General features: G+C 44.2%; 1 protein-coding gene across 1 annotated transcript in view; it reads right to left on the reverse strand.

The window, feature by feature from the left end:
• RSPH3 (radial spoke head 3) overlaps positions 1 to 19,205 on the reverse strand; it is a 32,321-nt gene extending 13,116 nt beyond the window's left edge. Inside the window, exons 1-8 of the mRNA XM_053294392.1 lie at positions 19,010 to 19,205; positions 16,932 to 17,019; positions 15,557 to 15,713; positions 13,265 to 13,410; positions 10,808 to 11,011; positions 7,800 to 7,962; positions 3,762 to 3,848; positions 70 to 311 (exon numbers count right to left, since the gene is read on the reverse strand). Coding sequence (XP_053150367.1) covers positions 85 to 311; positions 3,762 to 3,848; positions 7,800 to 7,962; positions 10,808 to 11,011; positions 13,265 to 13,410; positions 15,557 to 15,713; positions 16,932 to 17,019; positions 19,010 to 19,143 — 1,206 coding nt within the window. The 5' untranslated portion in view covers positions 19,144 to 19,205 and the 3' untranslated portion in view covers positions 70 to 84. The remainder of the gene's footprint in view (positions 1 to 69; positions 312 to 3,761; positions 3,849 to 7,799; positions 7,963 to 10,807; positions 11,012 to 13,264; positions 13,411 to 15,556; positions 15,714 to 16,931; positions 17,020 to 19,009) is intronic.
• Between the last annotated feature and the right edge of the window lie 4,138 nt (positions 19,206 to 23,343).

Consider the following 23,343-nt stretch of genomic DNA (forward strand, 5'->3'; position numbering starts at 1 on the left):
TCATAATGTGTTAGGAGATATCCAGTGTGTCTATATTTTTGACAGAATCAACTATTTCTTTCCCATTACCTGATTCTTTTTGTATTAGTGGGGCCTAGGTTCCTTAGTTGACTGTGCCTTTTTTTTCTGACGCGAGTCTGCATGATCATGAGGTCTCCGAGATGATGAAACTCCGCTAGAGCTTGGGAAAGGATCCCTCTGACTGGAATATTGGTGGATTATGCCTAGCATTCGAAGTTTTTTCATTGAGGCAGCCCTCTGATATTCGGCAAACTCCTCCAACCTCTTTTCAGTCACCTCTTTAATTAAGCCTGAAAAGTTAGTTTCTTTGAGTTAAAGTTTGTCCAGTGAGACATTTAGATAATCACTAATAAACCACAGCCAGCAAGAAAATTGTATTGATAAACTTTGATGCATAAGCTGCCTTATTTATTTATTTTATTTTATTTTAGCATTTATATCCCAGTCTTCCATGTTTATCCTCACAACAACCCTGTGAGGTAGGGTAGGCTTGTAGATACATGACTGGCCCAGAGTCGCCCAGTGAGCTTCATGGCTGATTTGAACTCAGGTCTTCCCGGTCCTAGCCCAACACTCTAACCACTACGCCACGCTGAGAGCCAGCATGGCGTAGCAAAGGCTTAGAGGGAATGACAATGGTGAAGGAATGTATAATTGAGAAAATGTATGTAGGTCGTAACGTACACCCAACAAGAATGGTTAATTAAAGAAACTCACCAACATGATGTGCAACATGACGGCTCTGTAACACTGTCCTCCAGGGTTGCTGCAGACTTCTAAGCAAGCCCCAATGCTGCTTCAAATGGGCAGTTGTACTTTGCGACAATGGGGGAAACGGCAGAAGCATTGCTAGCACAACTACCCATTCAGACCTCTGTGTCAGGGCTTGCTTAGAAGTCTGCAGCTGGCCCTGGACACAATGCTCTGGAGCCATAACTTTGGGCATCATGGGGCCCACTGAGTTTTATGTTGTAAGAGCCAGTTTTAAGAGTGGTGTAGTGGTTAGAGTGCTGGACTAGGACCAGGGAGACCCAAGTTCAAATCCCCATTCAGCCATGAGACTTGCTGGGTGACTCTGGGCCAGTCACTTCTCTCTCAGCCTAACCTACTTCAGAGGGTTGTTGTGAGGAGAAACTTAAGTATGTAGTACACCGCTCTGGGCTCCTTGGAGGAAGAGCGGGATATAAAATAAAGTAAAATAAAATAAAATAATAAATAAATGTGTGCAGGGAAATGGGGGGAGCTTTCCCATGGGGGAAAGTGCTTGAAAGAACTATCCCTCCCAGCATTCCTCACACACACTTCCTACCCCACCCCGTGTGCCATCCACGCTATTGGTGGAGTGGTATTATTTATTAATTACATTCTTTATTACAGCATGGTATTTATTTATTATGGTATGGTGCTTGGCTTCTCCAAAAGAAGGCTTCCCGCTCTGGAACTGTGTGGTACTGTGCATAGGTGGCTGACTGAGAGTGGCCACTTCCTCCTGATCCTATGGGGATGGTGCATCTTATTCGGATCCAGCCGCTCCAAAGCACAGGCCTAGTGGGCATTATATACAATCCTGCTCTAGGGCCAGAAGCGTAACTATAATAGGGCAAGGGGAGACAGTTGTCCGGGGGCCCACTGCTTTGGGCCCCCCCCAGAGGCAAGTCACATGACTGACTCCCCCAGCTGTGCCCCCGCCCGGGCTTCCTTCAGTTGTATTAATCCTCCGAAATTGATGTGAGTGTTGAGACCTGGAGCTACCAGAACAGCATGTCTTTCTCTGGTACCATTAAATGACTTGCATCGTCCACAATTTACAAAACCTTTTAAAAAATAATTTAGGATGATGTTCTGTTGTGGCACATAGGAGATTACTATGCTTTTTGTTACTGCTATTCAGCCTCATTTAAGATTTCTTTACTTCATGAGCTGAGCTTCAGTGGGTCGGGGGGCATTTTAAAATCTTGTCTCTGGGCCCACTCCAACCTTGCTACGCCCCTGTCTAGGGCTCTTATGTTTATGAAATTCTAATTATCTAATTCTTTTATATCCCCTTGAAATCAGTGGGAAAGAGGGCATAAAATAACTGAGTCAGAAAGTGCTCAGATTTGACTACTCGTGCCCCAAATGCAAAGTTAAAAATGGAAACAAACATTGAAGCTATTCTCAAGAGCAGCGGAAACTGGGCTAGAGAAGCCCAGCCCCATTTTCACTGCACATGAGAACTGCCGGGAGGCGGGAGCCATGCAGCTCCTGGAAGTGGCACAGTAGCGAGTCCTCTTAAGTAGCCTGCTGCTTAACCTGGGTTTGGGGTGTGAGCACCCCCCAAAACCAGGCTACATGTTTGTGTGTCTGGTGGGCACACTCAGGGGGAGGGGGCCACTTGTGTGGTGAACTGTTTGGGCTCCAGGGTGTGGGTCACCACATGGTATCGCTTCCCTGCGCCCAAGCCCCGGAGCTGCCAGACAAGCCGTCGGTGGCCCACAGGAAATCTGACAATCTTCCCACCTAGGGAGGGTAAGAGATCGTCTGAGGGGAGGGTCAGGAGAACCTGTTCTCTCTGCAGACCTCCTTTTGGCACTTCACACTGCTTGTGTGAAGCGCCTCATTCTCTATCTTCTGTTTACAGTAATTAGTAAACCTTACAGTGTAACCCATAATATTTAAGATATTTGGCTACTATGAAAACTTTCCTAGTGTGTCAGTCCTGCAAATAGTTTTAGATCAGCCTCCCTACTATTTACTAGGGCTGTGCATAGCTGTCATTGTTGGGATCAGGGTCGGCATCAACCCAATTCTACCATGATTGAAGCATGCATTGGTTATCATCACACATTGGCTATCGGCTTGATGCATTGGGGTGGGGCTAGGTGGGGCTTGCCTTTGGTGAAGATCCAGCTTCTTTGAAGAAATCAGCTGCCCACAATGGTGGTGTTTAAAATTGGCACTTTTCCTTCCCTGTTCTCACCCTATAACTCACCATGAAAGGAAGCAACATCATGACATTGCATCCTTTTCCTGGTGCATTAATGGGAAGAAATGGCTGCACCGTATAGTTGCAGGGTGTGGCCATTCCGCCCCCCCCAATGCACCAGGAAAAGGATGCAATGACATGATGTTGCTTCTTTTCCTGGTGCATTATAGGTGAGAACAGGGAATTTTAAATATGACAGTTTTAAATACCTCCAGTGCAGGCAGCTGATTTCTTCAAAGAAGCTGTATCTTCATTAAAGGAAAGCGCCCCCCCCGCCCACTCGTTACTATTTGATACAATAGTGATATGATGTGCTATTGATTCAAATAGTTCATCGATATTGGAGGAATTTTTCATTGCAGTGCTTTCATTAGCAAACATGCATTAACTGCTTTATGGATAATGTATAAGCCAAATGTATATATTTTGAAGAGTTTGTGGGTCTGTTTGTGCAAAAGAAAGTCATACTTCGGAACATAGGAAGCTGCTTTATATGGATTAAAATTTCAATCTGTTCTTTTACTTCCCTTTTGCCAGCATAAACATATATTTAATTTAATTAACTATGATGTATAATCTATGCAAAATGATTTTGCCCAGTCAGTGATGCCCCCTGCTAGTAGTAAATATGTTTATAATACCCAGGGTGAAATAGAATTATTCTCATATGCAGTTAATTACTTGATATCATATTGAATTACAGCAATGTAATTTTGTTACTAAGTATGACAGAAAACATGAGCTATTCTTTGTTTTCCTATCTCTTCTGACTTACAGTCAACCATTGTTTTTCCTAGAAGCCTCTTCTCCATATTCTGTTCAACATTGTTCATCAAATATGGAAGGAATCCTTTCTCAACATCTATATGATATGAAAGAAAAACAAGCATTATATTACTATTAATGATGAAAAATGGTAATTTGGGATATTTTTCCAATGAAATGGTATTGGCACTTGAAAAATGTTAACAAATAATAATGAGAGTTGTGTTAATGATTAATTAATTCAGTTTTTAAAAATAGTGTTAATCAATCAATCAATCAATCAATCAATTAAGAATCATGTGCAATATCAATTTTTTGTAATGGACTTACAGCTTGATACACAAACTAAACTCTGTAGAAAGATCAGAGCTGATGTACACTCTGATCCATGTATGATTCATGCACTAAGTTCCTCTCTAAGTTCCACATTAGTGATCGTAGAACTGTAGTCTCAGTCTTACTGAAGCCACTTGGCTTAAATGCAAACTTTGCAGTTTAGCATTCACACAATGCATAATCAACTTGTGGAATTCTCTGCCACGAGATGTGGTGACAGCCAACAACCTGGATGGCTTTAAGAGGGTTTGGATAATTTCATGGAGGAGAGGTCTATCATCAGCTACAAGTTGGATGGCTAAAGGCCACCTGCAGCCTCAAGGGCAGGATGCCTCTGAGTACCAGTTGCAAGGGAGTAACAGCAGGAGAGAGGGCATGCCCTCAACTCCTGCCTGTGGCTTCCAGCGGCATCTGGTGGGCCACTGTGTGAAAGAGGATGCTGGACTAGATGGGCCTTGGGCCGGACCCAGCAGGGCTGTTCTTATGTTCTTATCAATTGTAGCCTTCAGTTATAAGGCTCTTTCCATATCTCTGACTGTAGTGATGATCTAGAATACAGATCAAGTTTCAATTAGTAAAATACAATTCTTTAAAAATAGTTTAGGTAATGCTCTTCAGCAAGCCGCCCACACAGTGGCGGTGCGGTTCCAGCCTTAATGAATGTGCAGAGGCCAGCTAAAGAGAGATCACCATGTGCTGGGCTACTCCAGGGGGTGAGTGACTGGGCTGGCAGCTGGGCTCAGCAGGTAAGAACTTTAAACTGCTTCTCTTGCCAGCTGGCCTTTTGATGCTGAACCGGTACACCCGAACCGGGCTTGGTTCAACTTGACAGTGGACAGAACTGCCTCCAGTGCAAGTCACGATTGAGCCACTGAACTGGCCTGGTTTGAGGTGAATCAGTTCAGCACTGAACAGTCATGCACAGCCCTATTTTATAATGATTTCCCCTTAAAAGGTTGATACTGAATAACCAATTTCCCTGGGGAGAATACTTTTCCATATTCCATCTGATATCACCTTCCCATAATCTTCACTCCATTTACTATGTCGTCTCTGAATGTTTTCTATAACATCCAAATATTTCTTTAACAAAAATAAATCAGGAATAATAGACTTTTCGGTGATTTTAATATTAACAATATTTCATTTTAAACAAAAATTTAAATTAAACAAAAAGATCATTCACACAACCCAAATCCTTGGTGGATAGGGAGGGTGGGAAGGGGGAGGCAGGAGTATACCTACCCTCCTCCACTCAATCCTCTTGATCCTGTTGCTGTGCTGCTCCCCTGCGCACACGATTGCCACTGTGGTGAGTGGCGTGGTGTTCTGGTGTCTGGGAAATGCAGCCCAGCCTTCAGAAATTCCACAATGCACCGCAAAAGAAGTGCGATGCATTGGGGGATTTGGGCAGCTTATTCATTCATTCATTCATTCATTCATTCATTCATTCCATTTATAAACTGCCCCATTCAAAGGCTCTGGGCGGTGTAGAACAACTTCAAAAGATATAGAAACACACAACTCAAAACACAGTGCTAAAAACCATATAAAAACAATTCGAAAACAAAACAATTTAAAACCAATTAAAGTACTTTAAAAACCACTTTCTAAAACTTGGAAGGCCAGGCCAAACAAATAAGTTTTTAGGGCTCTCTTAAAGGCTGACAGCAAGCTGAAACTACAGATATCTGTCGGGAGTGCATTCCATAGACCAGGAGCAGCTACAGACAAGGCCCAGTTCCGGGTTGCCACCAGATGTACCGGTGGTAATTGGAGACGGACCTCTCCAGATGACCTCAATGAGTGATGGGGATCGAACCAAAGAATGCGCTCTCTAAGGTAGCCTGGACCCAAGCCATTCAGAGCTTTAAAGGTAATAACCAGCACTTTGTATTTCTCCCGGAAACACGTCGGCAGCCAGTGCAACTGTTTTAGGACAGGCATAAAATGGTCTCTCTGGGTTACCCCAGAGACCAATCTGGCTGCCGCATTTTGAACTAACTGAAGTTTCCAAACTATCTACAAAGGCAGCCCTATGTAGAGCGCATTTCAGTAGTCGAGTCTGGAGGTTACCAGCTCATGCACCACTGTTTTGAGATCATTCTATTCAAGGAATGGATGCAGCTGTTGAATCAGCCGAAGTTGATAGCGCTCCTGGCCATGGGCTCCACCTGAGATACCAGAGTGACGCCTGGATCCAAGAGCACTCCCCAAGCTGCATACCCGTTCCTTCTGGGGGAGTATAACCCTACCCAGCACAGGAAGATCTAACTCATCCCTTAAATTCTGATCCTCCTCAATGAGCACCTCCGTCTTGCTTGGATTCAGTTTCAATTTGTTATCGCTCATCTAGCCCATTACTGCCCGTAGGCAGGCATTTAGGGAGTGAATGCCATTTCCTGATGATGATGATGATGATGATGATGATGATTGATGAAGATAAGGAGAAATAGATTTGGGTGTCATCAGCATACTGATAACAACCTGCACCAAATCTCCGGATGACCTCACCCAGCGGTTTCATGTAAATATTAAAAAGCATTGGTGACAGAATGGAGCCCTGAGAGAGTCCATATAATAGCTCCCGTTTTAAAGAGGAACTGTCACCAAGCTCCACCATTTGGAATCTGCCTGAGAGATAGGAGTGGAACCACAGTGCCTCCTACCCCCAATTTCCCCAGGCGATCCAGAAGGATACCATGGTCGATGGTATCAAATGCCACCAAGAAATCACACTCCCTCTGTCGATTCCCCCGTAATGGTCATCCATCAGGCTGACCAAGGCAGACTCAACCCCATAGCCCGCTCTAAAGCCAGTTTGAAATGGGTCTAGATAATAGGTTTCCTCCAAAGCCACCTGGAGCTGGTTAGCCACCACTCTCTCAATCACCTTGCCATTGGAGATACTATGTCTCCCCGTAGTCACCTCTTTTCCAAACGAAAAAGCCACAGTTACTCTAGCCTTGCCTCATAAAGGAATGTACTCCCTGATCATTTTGGTAATGCTAAAAGCCTGTGCTATTTTTATCTGTTTTCTCAAGAGTAACCAAATGTATTTGTATACATGTATTTACAGTAACTATTCAGGTGATAGTCATTACCCCAGCCCTGATCACTTGTGCAAAGCTGAACTCTGAAGAAGGGGGAGAAGTCAGGTAGGAGGAGCCCAGCCCAGTCCCAGATCCAAGCCCTGATACCATGCTGGAGTCTGAACATGCCATCTGGGAGACCCTGGAACCAAAGACTCCCGAACAGGAGATCCTTGAACCATTCCCACGGCTCCAGAACTCAAGCTCCCCTCCGCCCCCAGGCTTGCATAACAGTGCCAGCTATGGGCTAGGAGAGATTTATTGGAGGGGAGGAAACATGCTAGAGGCCATGCTAGGCATGCCAAACTCCAAGAAGAGGCCAGAGCACTGCTTCTTTACATTTCTCTGCTTTCCAGGCAGGGAGCTGGAACTTGGGAGGGGTAATCTAGAACCTCTGGAACAGGCTGCTCACCAGGAGCTATCTAGGGTGCTACAACCCTGACTGCCTTACTTCGCTTCACCTCGCCTCGCCTGGCAGGTTCCTGATTTCAAGAGAGGACAATGATGTAGCTCCTATGGACTGGGTGGCACCTGCCCATTTGAATCAGGTACTGTAGATTGTTTGTATAATCCAAACACCAGTTTTAAAAGTGTTATGTACAATAATGAATGCTACACACCTCTTTCTACTGTATCATAGAAGAACCCATTATTTTGAAGATTATCAAAGACTGAAGGAATGAGGTTGGACAGGTATTGCAGAGAAAATGCCCGAGCTGCAATTTTATCAGAGACCTCTCTCTCTTTGTCCTGTATTTCTGTCTGCTTCGCCATACGACGTTCCTTAAAAAAAAGAAAGGAAGGATGGAAAAGAGAGATACAACTATAGAAAACCCTATTAGAGGCTAAGAAGCTTGTTCAGTCCTGAGCAAGAAAAAGTAATAATGATTAGGAATGTGATAACTTAATTATAAAATATCATGTTATTAATGTGACCCACTTGTAAACAAGCCATTTTTTGACCAAATATTTTGAAAAAAAGAGTATCAGTAATAAAAATGGCTGAACAAAAAACGGCACAGTTACAGAAATGTCTTTAGATCAGTTCTTCAAATGTTTCCTTTTGTTCATTAGGCAGATTGATAAAATGAGATCCCCTTTGGCTACTGACTTTGGGTCCTAATTGAACATGGTTCACCATGCCTTTGGATTATGACAGCTGTCCCTATTGATGACAAAACGGATGGTCTTTGGTGGGTCAAAGCAGCTTTGAAATTAACTGACTGCCTGGTAACCTAGGGTGAGTAACAATTACATCCAGATGAGTAGCTAGGATGGACTTTACCCACTGCACTGCTCTTCCCCCACACTGGAACAGACAGTGCTTGCACTCCCTTTGTTTTGCCACAGCATAGTCTCCATTTCCAGTTGGGGAAACCCAAGTTGGCTTTAAATGTTATGAATATGATGTGTGGCTGGTAATTGCTACAAATCCATTTCTATGTAATGGGGACTGCACATTCCAACCATAACCATTCTAAGTGGCTGTGAGATGGATCAATATTTGATACAGGAAAACCTGTCTTGCTGACATGATCTTAGATTACGACCTCCTGTATTAGATTTCCGAGAAGAGAAAATGAGCTTGATTTGAATCTAGGAATCCCTGCTTTAGCAACAACTGGTTGCTAGTTTGCCTCTGGTGAGTAGAGAGCACAGTTTTTGAACCTAGAATTGATTTAACTTGAAAAATGGACTTTATTATTTGGAACAGAAAAGGACTGTAAAATGTGTGTCATTACCTCTTCCTCTTTTCCAGAACCAGTTACTTTAAAATGATTGTAGCAGACTTTGAGCTGGCCTGTATCTGTGTCTACATGTCCTTTTACAAAAGGAAACTCTTGAAAAACTGAATGTCAGCACAGCAGCCTGGGAGCAGCTCTGGTTCAAGAGAACAAGCCAAACCCTTGTAGTGGCAACATTAGCCATGTTGACTGGTAACAGCTTCGGGGTGGTAGCTACATTAGGCTTTGCAGCAAAAACAGTAAAGAGTCTTGTGGCACCTTAAAGACTAACAGGTTGATAATGACATAAACGTTACGTAGATTCTGGTCCATGATAACATAGGCCATAATAAATCTGTTAGCCTTTTAGGTGTCACAAGACCCTGTTGTTCAGACTGATTGGTTGGATCATGTTGCATTGCCATGCCAGCACTGCACATGGGAATCTGACGATATAATGTGGCTGATCCACATGATGGTCACTTATAGCTCTTACAGTTGCCATGTCAGAATGTCTGTGTACCCAAAACGCTAACACATGCAGGCATTGGGGGTAGGATGGCCTCAGTTCTCTCTTTTGGCAGCTGCTATTTCTCCCCCTCCCTCTCTCTTCTGGCATGAAGGTACCCAAATGGAGCCTTCCCCCCCCCAAGGCAAATAGCAGGTGTGTGTGTGTGTGTGTGTGTGTGTGTGTGTGTGTGTGTATCTGTGTGTGTGTTAAGGGACAATCTTGTGTCTTGGTCCGTTCATCCCTATTTCCCATTGTGACGTCTAAGATTATCCAAAGGACTTTCCTGAGTTTACCTTCTGTCTAGCAGATTCAGTTAACACAGGGAGCAGTTATCCATGTTATACAGGATATATGATTGTTGTATGTGCTCCACTGTTATACTGGTGTTTATACTGCAGCAGTGAGGATGACTTAAACATGTGTAAATCTGTCTTTAAACACCTGTATGCATGTGCCTGGGCGCCCTGATTGATCCAAGATGCCCAGATATGTGTGTATATGATACACTAGTATGTGTAAGCCCGTTGTAATAACGGGCTCTAGTGGGGGGGGTTCCCGCTGCCGCCTCACCCGCCTCGGGCGCACTCCTTGGGCCGACACCTCCGCTGCCGCCTCGGGCGCTCTCTCCGCCCGTCGTTTCTTGTGGCGGCGGCCGCCGCCATCGGAGCCAGTCGCCCCGCCACGGCCACCACCTCCTTGGCCCGCACTCCTTTGGCCGAGGCCGCGGCTCCGCCGCCGCCTCGGCCGCACTCTCCGCCCGCCGCTTCTGCTCCTTCTGGTCTCCCGTGGCGGCGGCCGCCGCCATCGGGGCCAGTCGCCCACCGGCGGCTGGGTCCAACATGGCCGCCCATCTCCGCGCATGCCCAGAACGGGTGAAAAAGACACGGGCGGCACGGACGCACGCCCAAGGCTTTTATGGGTAAGGATACTACTATGGAGAACACTGACATAAATACAGCAGTCATATTTGTCACCTAACATGTGCAGTTGCCCTGCCCAAAGGGGCATTCTGGATGGAGACTCTTCAGCCATGATACTCCCTCTTAAGCTGCGTGGATTAATGTAGCCACTGCCAAGGGTTTGGCTTGTTCTACATCACCTTCACCCACATTTCTGTTTAGAAGGGCATTTAGTGATGCGGATCATTTCTGCAGTTTGAAAAAAATAGAGTTTTTATAATGAGTACAGTGTGTATGCATTTTCAGAAATATAGTAGTGATTGTTCTATAATTAATATTTTAATGAAGGCTGAACCCTGTGGCTAGAGTAGTTAGAAATATACGCAAACAGCAAGCAACGTCAAAATGGTTTTGCAATCTGTGTGAAACAGGATGCTGGGCTGGATGGGCCTGACCCGGCAAGGCTGTCCTTATGTGGTTTGCACCATCTATACCTTTTCTTCTTTGTGCCGCCTCTCTTGTTCTTCAAGACGTTGCACTTCTGCTATCTCTGCGTTGCGCAGTTCGTGATATGCACACTGATGGGCCTTCAGGTTGGCTAGCTCCTCTTCTTCTGTGACTTCGAGCAAAGCTTGCTCTATGCTTTTCCCAACCAAAACTTCAAGGACTGGTTTGACTTCAATATCAAAGTCAAAAAGCTGAAGATAAAAGACAATGCAGTTCAGTGTCTCTCCACCAAAATAATGCCTTTTATAAAGGGGGAAGAGAAAATATTTACTTCTGAAACAAACAGTTGATGTTAGAGATGAGTCCCTGATTGGTAACACGGGGATAATAACATCTGCTTATGAACCTCAACCTCACAGGGTTGTTGTAAGTATTAGAGATAATGCATCTGAGACACTTTGCACATTAAAGGGATGGTTACCTGCAAATAATGTGAACTTTTATATGTTTTAAATTGTTTTTTAAATTTCTTGGTTTGTTTCAATATTGTAAACCACCTAGAGACTTCGGTAGTGGGCAGTATACAAATGCACTAAATAAATAAATAAATAAGTAAGTAACAACAATAATAAGTTACATTATGATGATATTTTGAACAAAAATCTGTTCAGACTGAAGTCCAATGCTTGTTGTTTGATTTAAAAAGAAACTGCTGTCACTCAGTGCTGACTGGTCTATTATCTTTGCTCCTCCAACTCTGTCACGCTCAGCTATCCCAACATCTCTTGCTCTTATAGAACTGCATTCAAATGCCACCATGCTGTGAATCAGGCTATCCTGTGCCTGGTTTTTAGTTTTTGTTTTAAAAGAAAAATGGAAACACAACTATTATGTTTGTAGCATCATGTTTCATTCAGCCCTAACGTTTTATCGATTATTGCATTCTAAATGAAAACTTTATGGAGCGATGGCAAACTGTGGCAGTGCGGTGTCAGAATTTGCCTCCTGGACGCTGAGTATGGTGCAATTTGGCTCTGATGTAATTCTGCACCATAAAATCTTTGCTCTGCCCACCTACCTCCTTGGTTGTATTTTGCTACATGTCGTTTCCATGCACGCTCAGTAAGAGCGATTCTAACTTTGTCTTTGCTTGCTGTCATAATTAGCTACCTGAAGGTAAAAAAATGTTTACTGCTTTTCCCTCATGCTTCAGTCTCAATCAAAACCCTCTCTGAAGCTGTTCTTTGCTCAGGATTGGAGGCTACCATTGCCCCAGTAACAGCTTTCCTTCCAGGGCAAGTAGCAGCTTCAGCATATGTAGGATTTTTGTTGGGACCACAGCATGAGCAGAAAGGGTCAACCTACGTGCCAAGGTCTTAACTTGGTTTGCTCCAAGCTGCTTTTAAAAAACCCAAAACAGAAGCATAGTAGTGCTTTTAGCATCAGAGGTAGTTTAGCCCTTCATTAGGCCATAGGCTTAGTACCAAAGGGGCTAGTCAAAATCATATGTACTTGGGAATCATCCTGCCAATAGCAAGAAATGAAATTTGAATCCAAACTGTCTTGTATGCTACACCTGATACTGAATGTTGTTATGTGAAGAATGCAGAGCATTTCCAAATGTTGGAACAAATGTTGCGGGGAGAGCTGGTCTTGTGGTAGCAAGCATGACTTGTCCCCACAGCTAAGCAGGGTCTGCCCTGGTTGCATCTGAATGGGAGACCTGATGTGTGAGCACTGCAAGATATTCCCCTCAGGGGATGAAGCCGCTCTGGGAAGAGCAGAAGGTTCCAAGTTCCCTCCCTGGCTTCTCCAAGATAGTGGTGAGAGAGACTCTTGCCTGCAACCCAGGAGGAGCCGCTGCCAGTCTGTGAAGACAATACTGAACTAGATAGACCAATGGTCTGACTCAGTATATGGCAGTTTCCTATGTTCCTATGTTCCCTAACTTCAGCAGTGCAAAGAGAACCAAGGTGGGTGGGGAGGAAGTCCTCCTCCTCCTCTCCTCTCCTCCTCCTCCTTTCTTTTACTATTCAGCTATTTTTGTTGGAGATGGAGTTCCAGTGCATCAACCTTTTGCACCAACTATTCTAATGACCATTAGGGACATTGGGAGTAGAGATAGTGAGTAAGGGTTTCCCTAACTGTTCTATCTGTCTCTACTCTATAACCCCTGAACTGACTCTTTCGCACTTCCTGTGCTAATTCACAATCCTTCCTTTCCTCTAGTCTAGAGAGAATATGGAAACATCTCTCTCCCTCCTTACCTATTCGTTATGTAGTCCTTTAGATTAGGTTTAGGTCTTTCCTATCAAAATGTACTTAACCAAAAAATACTTAGTATTTAGTTCTACAAGAATCTCTATGTATTTTCTCTAAATAGCTGCAACAACTAAACCATCCTCTGCTACCTTCTCTGTAACTGGAGTGTGTGTTCATTCCTTAGTGCTTAACAAACCCCAACAATTTTGAGATTATGCAACCCAATACGGCAATCTCAATACCTCTCCTTCTTCTATTTGTGTGGCGACATCGGTCCCAGTCTTCTCTGGAATGAAGAGCGGGGTCTCTGGTCTATCCAGGAAAAGATCTGTTTGACACTCCATATCAGCCTCCATAATGCGATCTGCAATCTCTTCCAGGTACAATTCTGAGGCAATAACACAATAGGGCACTTCTATCTTCTATCATTTGCGAGTGTTCCATAGAGTACTTAGTGAATCCATATACATTAATTCTACTTTTTAAAATTTACTTCTGTCACTTACAGCTTACCTTGGAGCTAAAAGTAGTAAATGCAGTGAAATAGTAACAGTAGAATACAGCACTGCAAAGAGCACCTCAACCGCAGGTGCTACTGCAGTAGTTCCTGAAATTCTGGATGTATGAAACACTACGGGAGAATGAGAGGCATCAAAAATGGGAGTTGTCATGTCAGCATTGTAGCAGTTTGTGATGTAAAAAAAGGCTCAGTATGGAAAATGATAGATTGTTTACTAACAAGATTTAGGGCCAAACTGTCAGGGGAGGCCCTTTCATGAGGTGAGGTGAAGCAGTCGCCTGTGGCAGTGGATTACTGGGGTACCCAGTAAGGCAGCAAGATGCCCTCTGCTGCCACCATTGAAGCCACTCTTCAGGACTGATCTGGCCCTTGCAAGGGCTGTGGGGAGAAGAGAGAAGGCTACCCTCTTCTCCTCACATGCCTTACAAAGCTTGCAAAAAGCACAAGCAGAGGCTGCTGACAACCTTGCCCGCTCCACACCACTCACACCATTTTCAAGTTTTCAAGAGTTGGTTTTGAAAGTGTCCTGGATCCCACCAGGCGCCTGAGGCAAGGCAGCATTTGACACCTTGCCTCAGGCACCCCAATACCTTGGGCTGCCCCTGCAAACCATATACAGTGGGACAGCAGTTCATGTCTGCTGCAGGGCCGGCCCATCCATTAAGCAGACCTAGTCACCCATTCTTGGGGTGTGTGTGCATAAACAGTCCCAGAATACAGCTCTGCCATTTTTTCTTTCTCTCCCTCTTGTATTGCACCCCTGAAGAACTGCACAGTGGTGTAAGAATGCAATAGGTGATACTGCACTCTGCTCTGCAAAAGGTCTGCACATCCTGCACCCCAAAATACAGTCACCTTTGCTCATTGCACCTCAGCCCTCAATAGACAGCTAGTCTCAAGTTGCACTCCCTCTCTTGAATATGAATGGCCTGCCTCAGCACTCATTTCCAAAAGGAAATGGTCTCAGACCGGATTTCCAAATGAAAAGCAGCACCTTTCCCATCTCTGAAGTGTTAGAGTTTTGCCCCCATAATAGATGGGGAACTCTCTCCCATTGTATCCTCAAACCAGTGCTGGCTAGTCATTCCCTAGGCACCCACAAAGGCTGGTCATTTGACCCCACAAATGAGCAGACTGCACAGCTCAAGTTAAAGTCGAGGTTCTGCACTTCTCAACTGGGAGGGCACCAAAGTCAAACTTTGCTGAGGGCACCAAAAACCCTAGGGCTGGCCCTGGTCTGCTCCATTCACTTATAAAGGGATGAGGGGTGGGAGGATCTATTCTTTACATGAAAAAGAGCACTGGGGTTCATTTTATAACCATCCCTTCTTATCCTCCCCAATGGTGACCAGGCTTCATTCAGAGGACCCAGTGTCGATACAGAGCCTCTGAAAGAAGTCTTTCTGTGGACTGGGAAGGTGAGAGGGGGCAGTAATAGAACAGTGCTGTGATCGCTTCCAAATGGAGGTGTGCCGAGTGCATTTCTGGGTGGATGAGCTGCATCCCACATGTTAGACTGCTGAATCAGAAATGGGGAGTGTGGGGAACTACATTTCTAAGAGAGGGATTTGTCCATCCTTGCTTCACCTCTGGAGCCACCCTTACAACCTGTCAGGTGGAAGAGTTGCACCTCTTTCCTCATTTGAAGGTGGGCACTGGCCATGGACCTTTTGATGGCCCTGGGCCCCAGCCAATGCCTCACTTGGCTGATCCAGATGCCTGACCGGCCTTTTCTTACTTTATTGTGCTCAGTGGCTGGAAGCATTTTTCTCCCAACACTCCAAGTAGGGATGTGCACGGATCACAATTTGAATTATTACTCAAATAATTCATTGGAGTAGATAAGATATGACATCCAATCAACAATATCTACCCAAATGAATTATTTATATTACTATACACATATGTTTGTTTCACCTTTTATATCTATATATTTAGTTGTATTTTTGTTTTTTGTTATATTATTGGATCTGTTGGTTTATTTTTACAGTTTGATGTTTTTCTGGTGTTCTACCTGTCTGCACATCGATACGGGTTCTCCTCTCCATAATCTGAGGGCCAAGTATCTCTGTGTCAAGTGTATCTGTTTCCTTTGCTCGTTTTCTAGCCAGCATTTTCCTGTGGGCTGCTCTTTGCTTCTGGATCTGAACAGGATCAGGTAGTTCAGTATCCTAGAAATCAGAAAAAGAAAACACCTCCTACTATTTTAAAGTGATGTTTTAGTTTGGAGAGTAGAAATACGAAATATTTATTTATTTATTTATTTATTTATTTATTTATTTATTTATTTAACTGTTTCTTCAGTCAATGGAAAAAATCCATAAAAATGCAGGCATACGAGTCCTACTGAAGCCAATGTGACAGTTACCTGATCCTATGTTTGCTTACTCAGAGTGGTCAAAGTAGACAAGACATTTACTGTATGCTTAGCCATTGTGCATCTTTTCTTTTCTAAATATCAGCTACAAAACTCAGACCATGGCAGGGAGGAAGGGGAACTATAACTCTCCTTGTCGATGGCCCCATTACAAATCAGCCTCCCTGCAGCTGCTGTTTGCCTTAGAAGGGGAGCACCTGTTGGAGTCCAATGGGAACTTTCCTCCACTCTTGAGGCAAATGGAAACTGAAGTGTGGATGGGTGTGGATGATCTTAATCAGAACCACAGTGGGAGAAAGAGTTAAAGGCCGCCTCCATCCTCCCTGTGATCCTGATCCAGAATGGCTCCCTGTCCCTGCTGTTGTTTTAATAGTTTTAACATTGTTTTAAAATATTATTTAAAATTTTTAAATTGTTAATGTTTTAACTTTTTCTTTATCATTTATTTTGTTTTAACTAGTGTTTAATTTTTCTGTTGTCATTTATTTTAACTAATGCTTGAACTTTTTCTATTTGTTGCTTTGTTGTAAACCACTCAGAGATGTAAGTTTTGGGTGGTATACAAATATGTTAAATAAATAAATTAAATAAATACTGGTTTTTGCAGGTGTGCATTCATCTCCTGACTTTTGGCGACATTACTAACATTACCCAATAATGAGAACCAGCCCATTGTGTATACTGATTACCTTTTATGCATACAAATATACAACATTTGTGCACATCTACCTTTTATGCCTGTCAACTGAATGTGCAAACTGACTCCTTTGAAAAACATTACATCTGATATGATGCAAGGCAAAATGATAGTTTGATCCATGAGATTATATCTGTGAGGACCCATTCACAAATACAAGACATGACTTGCTGATGCAGTCATCAAATGATAAATATAAATGTGTGAACCAGCCCATATGGTCACACTCCTGACATAAATGTGTACACTTGCAGTAATAATTGCCTTGCCTTCTCTGTCTTTGTTATGATATGATTTAAATAAAGAAGGACTTACCCAATACATTGAGTTAACGGCATATGTGTTGCCTCGAACCACTCTTCTGTCATACATGAGGTTCCCATACTGATTGGGGATTTCTTCTCTGTAATACAAGAATTAAGAGAGGAAAAGGTTTAATGGAATTCAAAATGGTATTATCCATAGAACCTGGATAAAAACAAACAGACAAACACCAAACAGGTGACCCCCTGCCCAAGTGTCCCAATATTATTAGAGTGCCTGATACTGAAAGCTGTCTGGAATATGTACAGTGTAAGGTAGTCAGGCAGGCTACCTCTGTTCTGAGAGTTCACACGATACATTTTCAGTACTTTTGATGGATGAATTACCTCAGAATAACTGCAAGCATTAATGCAGGCTGCAACTCCCTTAAGAACTGTCTAACTGAATTCTAATATTTTCCCCTCTAGGTAAAATGAAATGCTTTATTTATTCTACTGTGCAGTTTGAGCAAAAGTGAGGTTAAATTACATTAGTGTGTCAGTCATCCATGGTCATGTATCATGTGTCCAGGCCGTTAGGGTTTGGCAGTGGCAGAAAGATAAAAGCTAAGGCCATGACTTTTTGAGGAGTGGCAAATTTTGTCCCTCCTCTTTGGGCAGCGATGGTTGCAGCAAGGGTGGAGTGGGCAAGGAGAAAGTCCCCCCCACCATTTTCCTTCTATATATATAAAAAGGCAAATCTTTTTTGTTTAAGGTAAAAGGGTGCCAAAAGCCTTTTTGCCTATGGGTGGCAAAAAGCTTAATCTGCCCCGGGTTTGGCTCATCTGCTTTGTTAATCTGGAATGATGTACTCTGCATACACTTTACTACCTGCATTCCATTTGTGGAATACTTTTAGTCTGAACTCCTCCCATGCCTCCCAGGTTGCTTGGCCACGCCCCCTACACATTTACAGGGAGGTCCCTGTTTTCATTGGTCAAATGTGGGAGGGTATGCCATCCTAGCCTCTTCTTCTCCAGGAGGTAGTTCTTGTGAGCAGGCCATCCAAAAGGCTGAGGTGGTCTGCTGCCACACTGACTGCATGTTTACCACCCGCTGTTAATCGCTAAGGTATTCCAAAGCTAAAGAGAGCCATGGAAAATAGATCTGTATAGCTCATAGCCGTATACGCAGACATTTATGGTCTTGCCCGAAATAGGAAACGCCATGGATATGCTTCCTTTCAGTTTTCTGCCCTCCCATGATGCCAAAAATAATGCAATGTCTACAATGTTATGTATACAACGAGGAAGAGGTGAGATTGTGAAGGGCACAATCACTTTCTTTGGTTTGCCTCCTACTACAAAAACCACACTGTCCACATGATAGCAAAGTTAGAGAGAAAGAAAGAGAGCCTAAAGTCCTATTCAGACATTGAGGTCATTCCCGCAGTCAAAAACTCTGTTCTACCTGGGTTGGGGAGCTGTGTGTGCTCTCAGTTTTCGGTTGTGTTTAAGCAACGTAAGAGGAAAACCTGGGTAGCTTTTCCTTCCTCCTATCTTACTTCCACATAATCGCTTCTTTCCAGGTTTTCCTCCTACCTTGCTTCTACAGAACTGAAAACTGGAAGCACACAGAGCTCTCAAATCTGGGTAGAACACAGTTTTTGATTGTGGCAATGACCTTAATATGTTGTATGAGTGTACAAATGTCTATACACTTGTAGTGTGTGTGTGTGTGTGCGTGCGCGCATGCAAATACCTGTACCCGCATTCATTTTAAAAGTACACCTGGGCACAGATCCCTCAAATGCATGGCACAGATAAGCATACTGTGGTACCTCTGTTCAACGTATCATGTGGATAACTGTACCTGTGTACACTGTACACTCATTGTACAAGTCTTGAAAGTAAAGTGTGCAGAGGGCTTAAATCATTCGCCTATGTTCAGTTCTTGAGAGGTAATGTTAGCTCCCTTCTCATCACTCCTTTTAACTTGAGGGTAGGCATCTGAAAAATGCACTACTTTGCAGTGGGTACCCCAGCGGAAGGGGAGAGAAGCAGAAGATGCAAAGGTGGTGAGGGGGAGGATCTGGCTCCCTGGGTTTGGAGTTCTGGATGAGACTGTTATCAGGCTCCATCCATGACTCACGTCTCATCGGTTTCTGGTGTCGTCGTCCGGAATCGCTTTCTGACAGGCACAGCTCGGGGCCGGCTGCAAAAGGAGTAAGTTCTAGAAGGTACCGAAGTGCCTTCTTGGTTGAGAAGCATGGAGGCTGAGGTCATGCTGGGTCTTAGCCACTTTGGATTCCAACAGACTTAACTAAGTCTCAGTGGCACTTATAGAACAATCCTCCCTGTCAGCTGTTGCTATGTGACATGGAGTTCCATCCTCAACAACTGTTGCCAAGGTAAACTGATCCTGGGCCAGCCAGCTCTGCTGGTGAGCTGGAACTACTACCCATTGTGCTCACGCCCTGGACATCTCCTGCTAAGTTTTAGGTTCAGCCAGTAAGCATTTCTTTCCCAAATGTGCTTTAATTAGAGCAGGAGGCAGAGGTGACCCATAAGATTTGATGCCTGAGGGAAAAATCAAAATGGTACTCCCACATGCTGGAAAACTACCATAACAAGCAAAACATTTGACTATGTTCTGTCTTTTAACAGTACATAAAAATCTATTGTCTGAGGTGGATCACTTGTTTAATATCAATGTTACTGATATTGCTTCGTGGCTATTTTAAAAAGCTGTCTTTCTAAATTGCTGCTGATTTTGAACCTACAAATTTGGTGCGAAGATAAGTGTGAGAAGCCATCTCAATTTGGAGCTGTGCTGTTGGTGTGCCTTTATTCTGTGAGGAAAGCATGTTCATCTTCCCTGACCACTACTTCTCAATCTACCATACTTCAAAAACACCTTTTTTTACTTTGACACTTACATATGTTAGGCATAATTGCCGAGAAAAAGAGAGAGAGAGAGAGAGAGAGAGAGAGAGAGAGAGAGAGAGAATATACCAGTGCTCTTCAGATGATATTAATGGTATCATGTTTGTTATGATAACTTCCAGGGATTTAACCGAAAGATGTCACTGCAGCGTGTGTGTGTGTGTGTGTGGGGTGTGTGTGTGTGTGTGTGTGTGTGTGTGAGAGAGAGAGAGAGAGAGAGAGAGAGAGAGAGAGAGAGAGAGTAAGTATTCATATGTGCAGGCAAAACTCGGCTAAGGAAGCCCAGTACAGGTGAACCACTGGGAGCTGTGCAGCTCCCAGCAGTAGTGTGGTGGCAAACCCGATTAGGCAGCCCACTACTTAGCCCAGGTTTTATCAATTCAGTTGGTGGGTTAATTGATATACTGTATAAGGCCCGAGGGTCTCTGGGTCTCAGTCTCCTGCTTATATCCTCAAACAAAAGGGCTGAAAGAAAGGACAAGATTGATTGCCTCTGGCTAATTAGAAAGAAAGAAAAACAAAATGTCTGTCCATGTGCCTTTTTTTGCGGGTGGCACTGAGTAAGCCCCCTTAAGTGGCGCAGCGGGGAAATGCTTGACTAACAAGTAGAAGGTTGCCGGTTTGAATCCCTGCTGGTACTATATCGGGCAGCGGTGATATAGGAAGATGCTGAAAGGCATCGTCTCATACTGCATGGGAGAAGGCAATGGTAAACCCCTCCTGTATTCTACCAAAGACAACCACAGGACTCTGTGGGTGCCAGGAGTCGACACTGACTCAACGGCACACTTTACCTTTACATAACTTCATATACCTCTATGTGATAACCTCCAGGAGCACATGAGGCTGTTGGTGGTCTCAACCCAACAGGAATTGCAAGGAAGTGCTGATGATATGAACCAGTGCTTCTAGCAGGCTGTTCATAAGAGCCATATGATTTTCGTGATAGCTACTGCTCATAATAGGGGTGTTGGAAGTTAAGGACTTTGCACTGTCTCTTGTCTCAGACAGTGGAGGACAGACTAGTGAGTCAGATGGCTAGAGGGTCGAGACATTGGTCATCCCTTCTCTACTGCTCTGACACTATCCCTTTTGAAATGTAGATTGGTACACTTAGGGATTAACTTCCTCCTTCTCTTCCCTTCCTGTCCTTCTACCTTGCAACATGGCAAGCTCCTCTCCCTGCACCATGTGTGCAGAGAAGATGCAGAATCCATCTGCATCCGGCTAGATAGATAGATTAGAGATCCTAACTCCTCACTTTCCTATCTAGATTTGAAACTATGAATTGGCTCCAAGTTACTTTACTCTCAGCATACACGCATGCCTAAGTAAATTCTGCTGTGTTGTGCCTCTGTGCACTCTGCTATAATGAGAAAGGGATTCTCTCACCAAAGAGAATTCCCAACAAGGGGCAGTTGTGATAAAATGACGGAGATCACACATTGGACTTTCAAATGGAGGTCCTACTCCTAATTCCCAGAATTAGTTTCAAGTGAATCCACTGAGAGGCGTGATCAGTAGTGGCCCCATGTACTTCTACAGGTGATCAAGTGGGGGTTAGGTATGTATGAACGAGGCTCAAGTATACATTACATAGAAAAATTAGGTCCTATGTATGCATGATTGGACCAAGGTTTTGCCTTTTGCCTTCACACACTTAGCTTTATGTGTGGAATGCAGGCAAGGTGTTGTATGTATGCTTTACATATTTGCCTTGATCCATGCATTCAGCCTTCTCAGCAGGCAACTTACTAGTCAGAAAGTAGATATAGCAACCATCTCTTGGTGGGGAGTAGCTTTCTTTGTTTCTGCAAGAAAGCAAGAATGGTCTAGAACTGACTGTACCCAAGCTGAGAAGACGATATGAATCAGAAAACACACCATAGCAACCATAACTGTTTTTAAACCACAGCAAAGCACAGAAGAGAGTGCTGAGATCAGTGGTCAGATTGGAATATATGAGTCATTATCCTAGAGGGCAGCAGTAGGTATACATACCTGGCAATCCATGCAAAGGACAAAGCCATGGGGTCATGAAACTGGAAGCTTACATGAGAGACGGGAATCTCTAATCTTAATTGCTTAAGAAAAAGACACTACCTTGTCCTCTGATGTTTACACTTGAATAAACATAGATAAAGAACTACTGACCTTCTGTTGATATCCTCGGGGGGGGGGGGATGCTGATGGTGACAAGAGAATTCGGAGAAAACAGAAAGCTAAGACCAAGCTTGGTTTTAGTTTCCTGTTGCAATACTTTGTCTCATGTGAGCATTAAGCAGATTGAGACTTCCAGAAAAGTAGCTGTGTTCATCTGCTGCAGCAATAATAAAAGTCTCCATACGGAAAATATTTCCCCAGACTTCTTGAACTTATCCACGAGGAAGTTGCCTGAATATATATATGGATTTTGGGTTTTGTATCTCCACACAATGAGGCTCTACACACAATCTGTACGTAGAGCCTGCATGGCCTCCAGCCTTGGGCATGCCCTGTGTGGGTGCGCAGGGCATGCTGGGGAGACACCTGTGCTGGGAGGCTTGTTGTAGCCTCCCAGTCAGAGGTCTGCTTGTGAGTTGCCATGGCGTGGAGCCACGCCGTGGCGACTCACAATCAGATAAATGGGCTTAGAAGAGCTCTCACTCTGCTAACCGCATTTAAGGGTGAGGGTACTTTCTGCAGTTTGCTGCCGGGAGCCACACGGTTCCCATTGCAGCACACGGCCACAGAAAAGTGGGCTAGGCTCCCTTAGCCCACTTTCCTGCGGTCGTGAGAATCTCCTCACTGTATAACTCACTTTCCAGCAATAAAATTAACTCCTGATATTGGCAGAATTCAGACACAACACAGAACCGGGACCCCCAGCTCCGCCCCCCCCACATGCTTACGTGTTTGAATTCAGACATAAGCACTGGCTCCTCTCTGCATTCTCTGAGACTGCAGAGAGCAGGGGGAGCTGGCTGCCAGGCTTCCTCCTTTGATTGATGGACAGCAGCAGCAGCCAATCAGGATGGAGAGAGGGAGGAGCTTCCTTCCCTCATCTCCAGTTCCAGGGAAGGCTGCCTCCATTTCTGTGTTCAGACATAATGGAGGCAGCCGCAAACCAGAGGTCCAAGCAGCAAACCTCAAAACCAAGGGTTCAAATTGGAGTGTGTTGACTGAAACCTCAGTTTCAGTTTCACACATGCAGACAAGCAGTTACACAAACCCCGGCCACCTGTAACTCTGGTTTCATGTGATGTCTGATTTTGGCCATTGAGTCACACAGGCCTCACTGATACCAAGGCCACAGAGGAGGTACGATGCCTTTCTCTGTGCTTTTTGCCAACTCGGGTGTCGATGAGAGCTGCTCTTGTGGTAGCAAGCATGACTTGTCCTCTTAGCTAAGCAGGGTCTGCCCTGGTTGCATATGAATGGGAGACTTGATGTGTGAGCACTGTGAGATATTCCCATTGGGGGATGGAGGCATGGAGCCACTCTGGGAAGAGCATCTAGGTTCCAAATTCCCTCCCTGGCATCTCCAAGATAGGGCTGAGA

This window comes from Hemicordylus capensis, chromosome 1, assembly GCF_027244095.1.
Source record: "Hemicordylus capensis ecotype Gifberg chromosome 1, rHemCap1.1.pri, whole genome shotgun sequence".
Classification (NCBI taxonomy): domain Eukaryota; kingdom Metazoa; phylum Chordata; class Lepidosauria; order Squamata; family Cordylidae; genus Hemicordylus; species Hemicordylus capensis.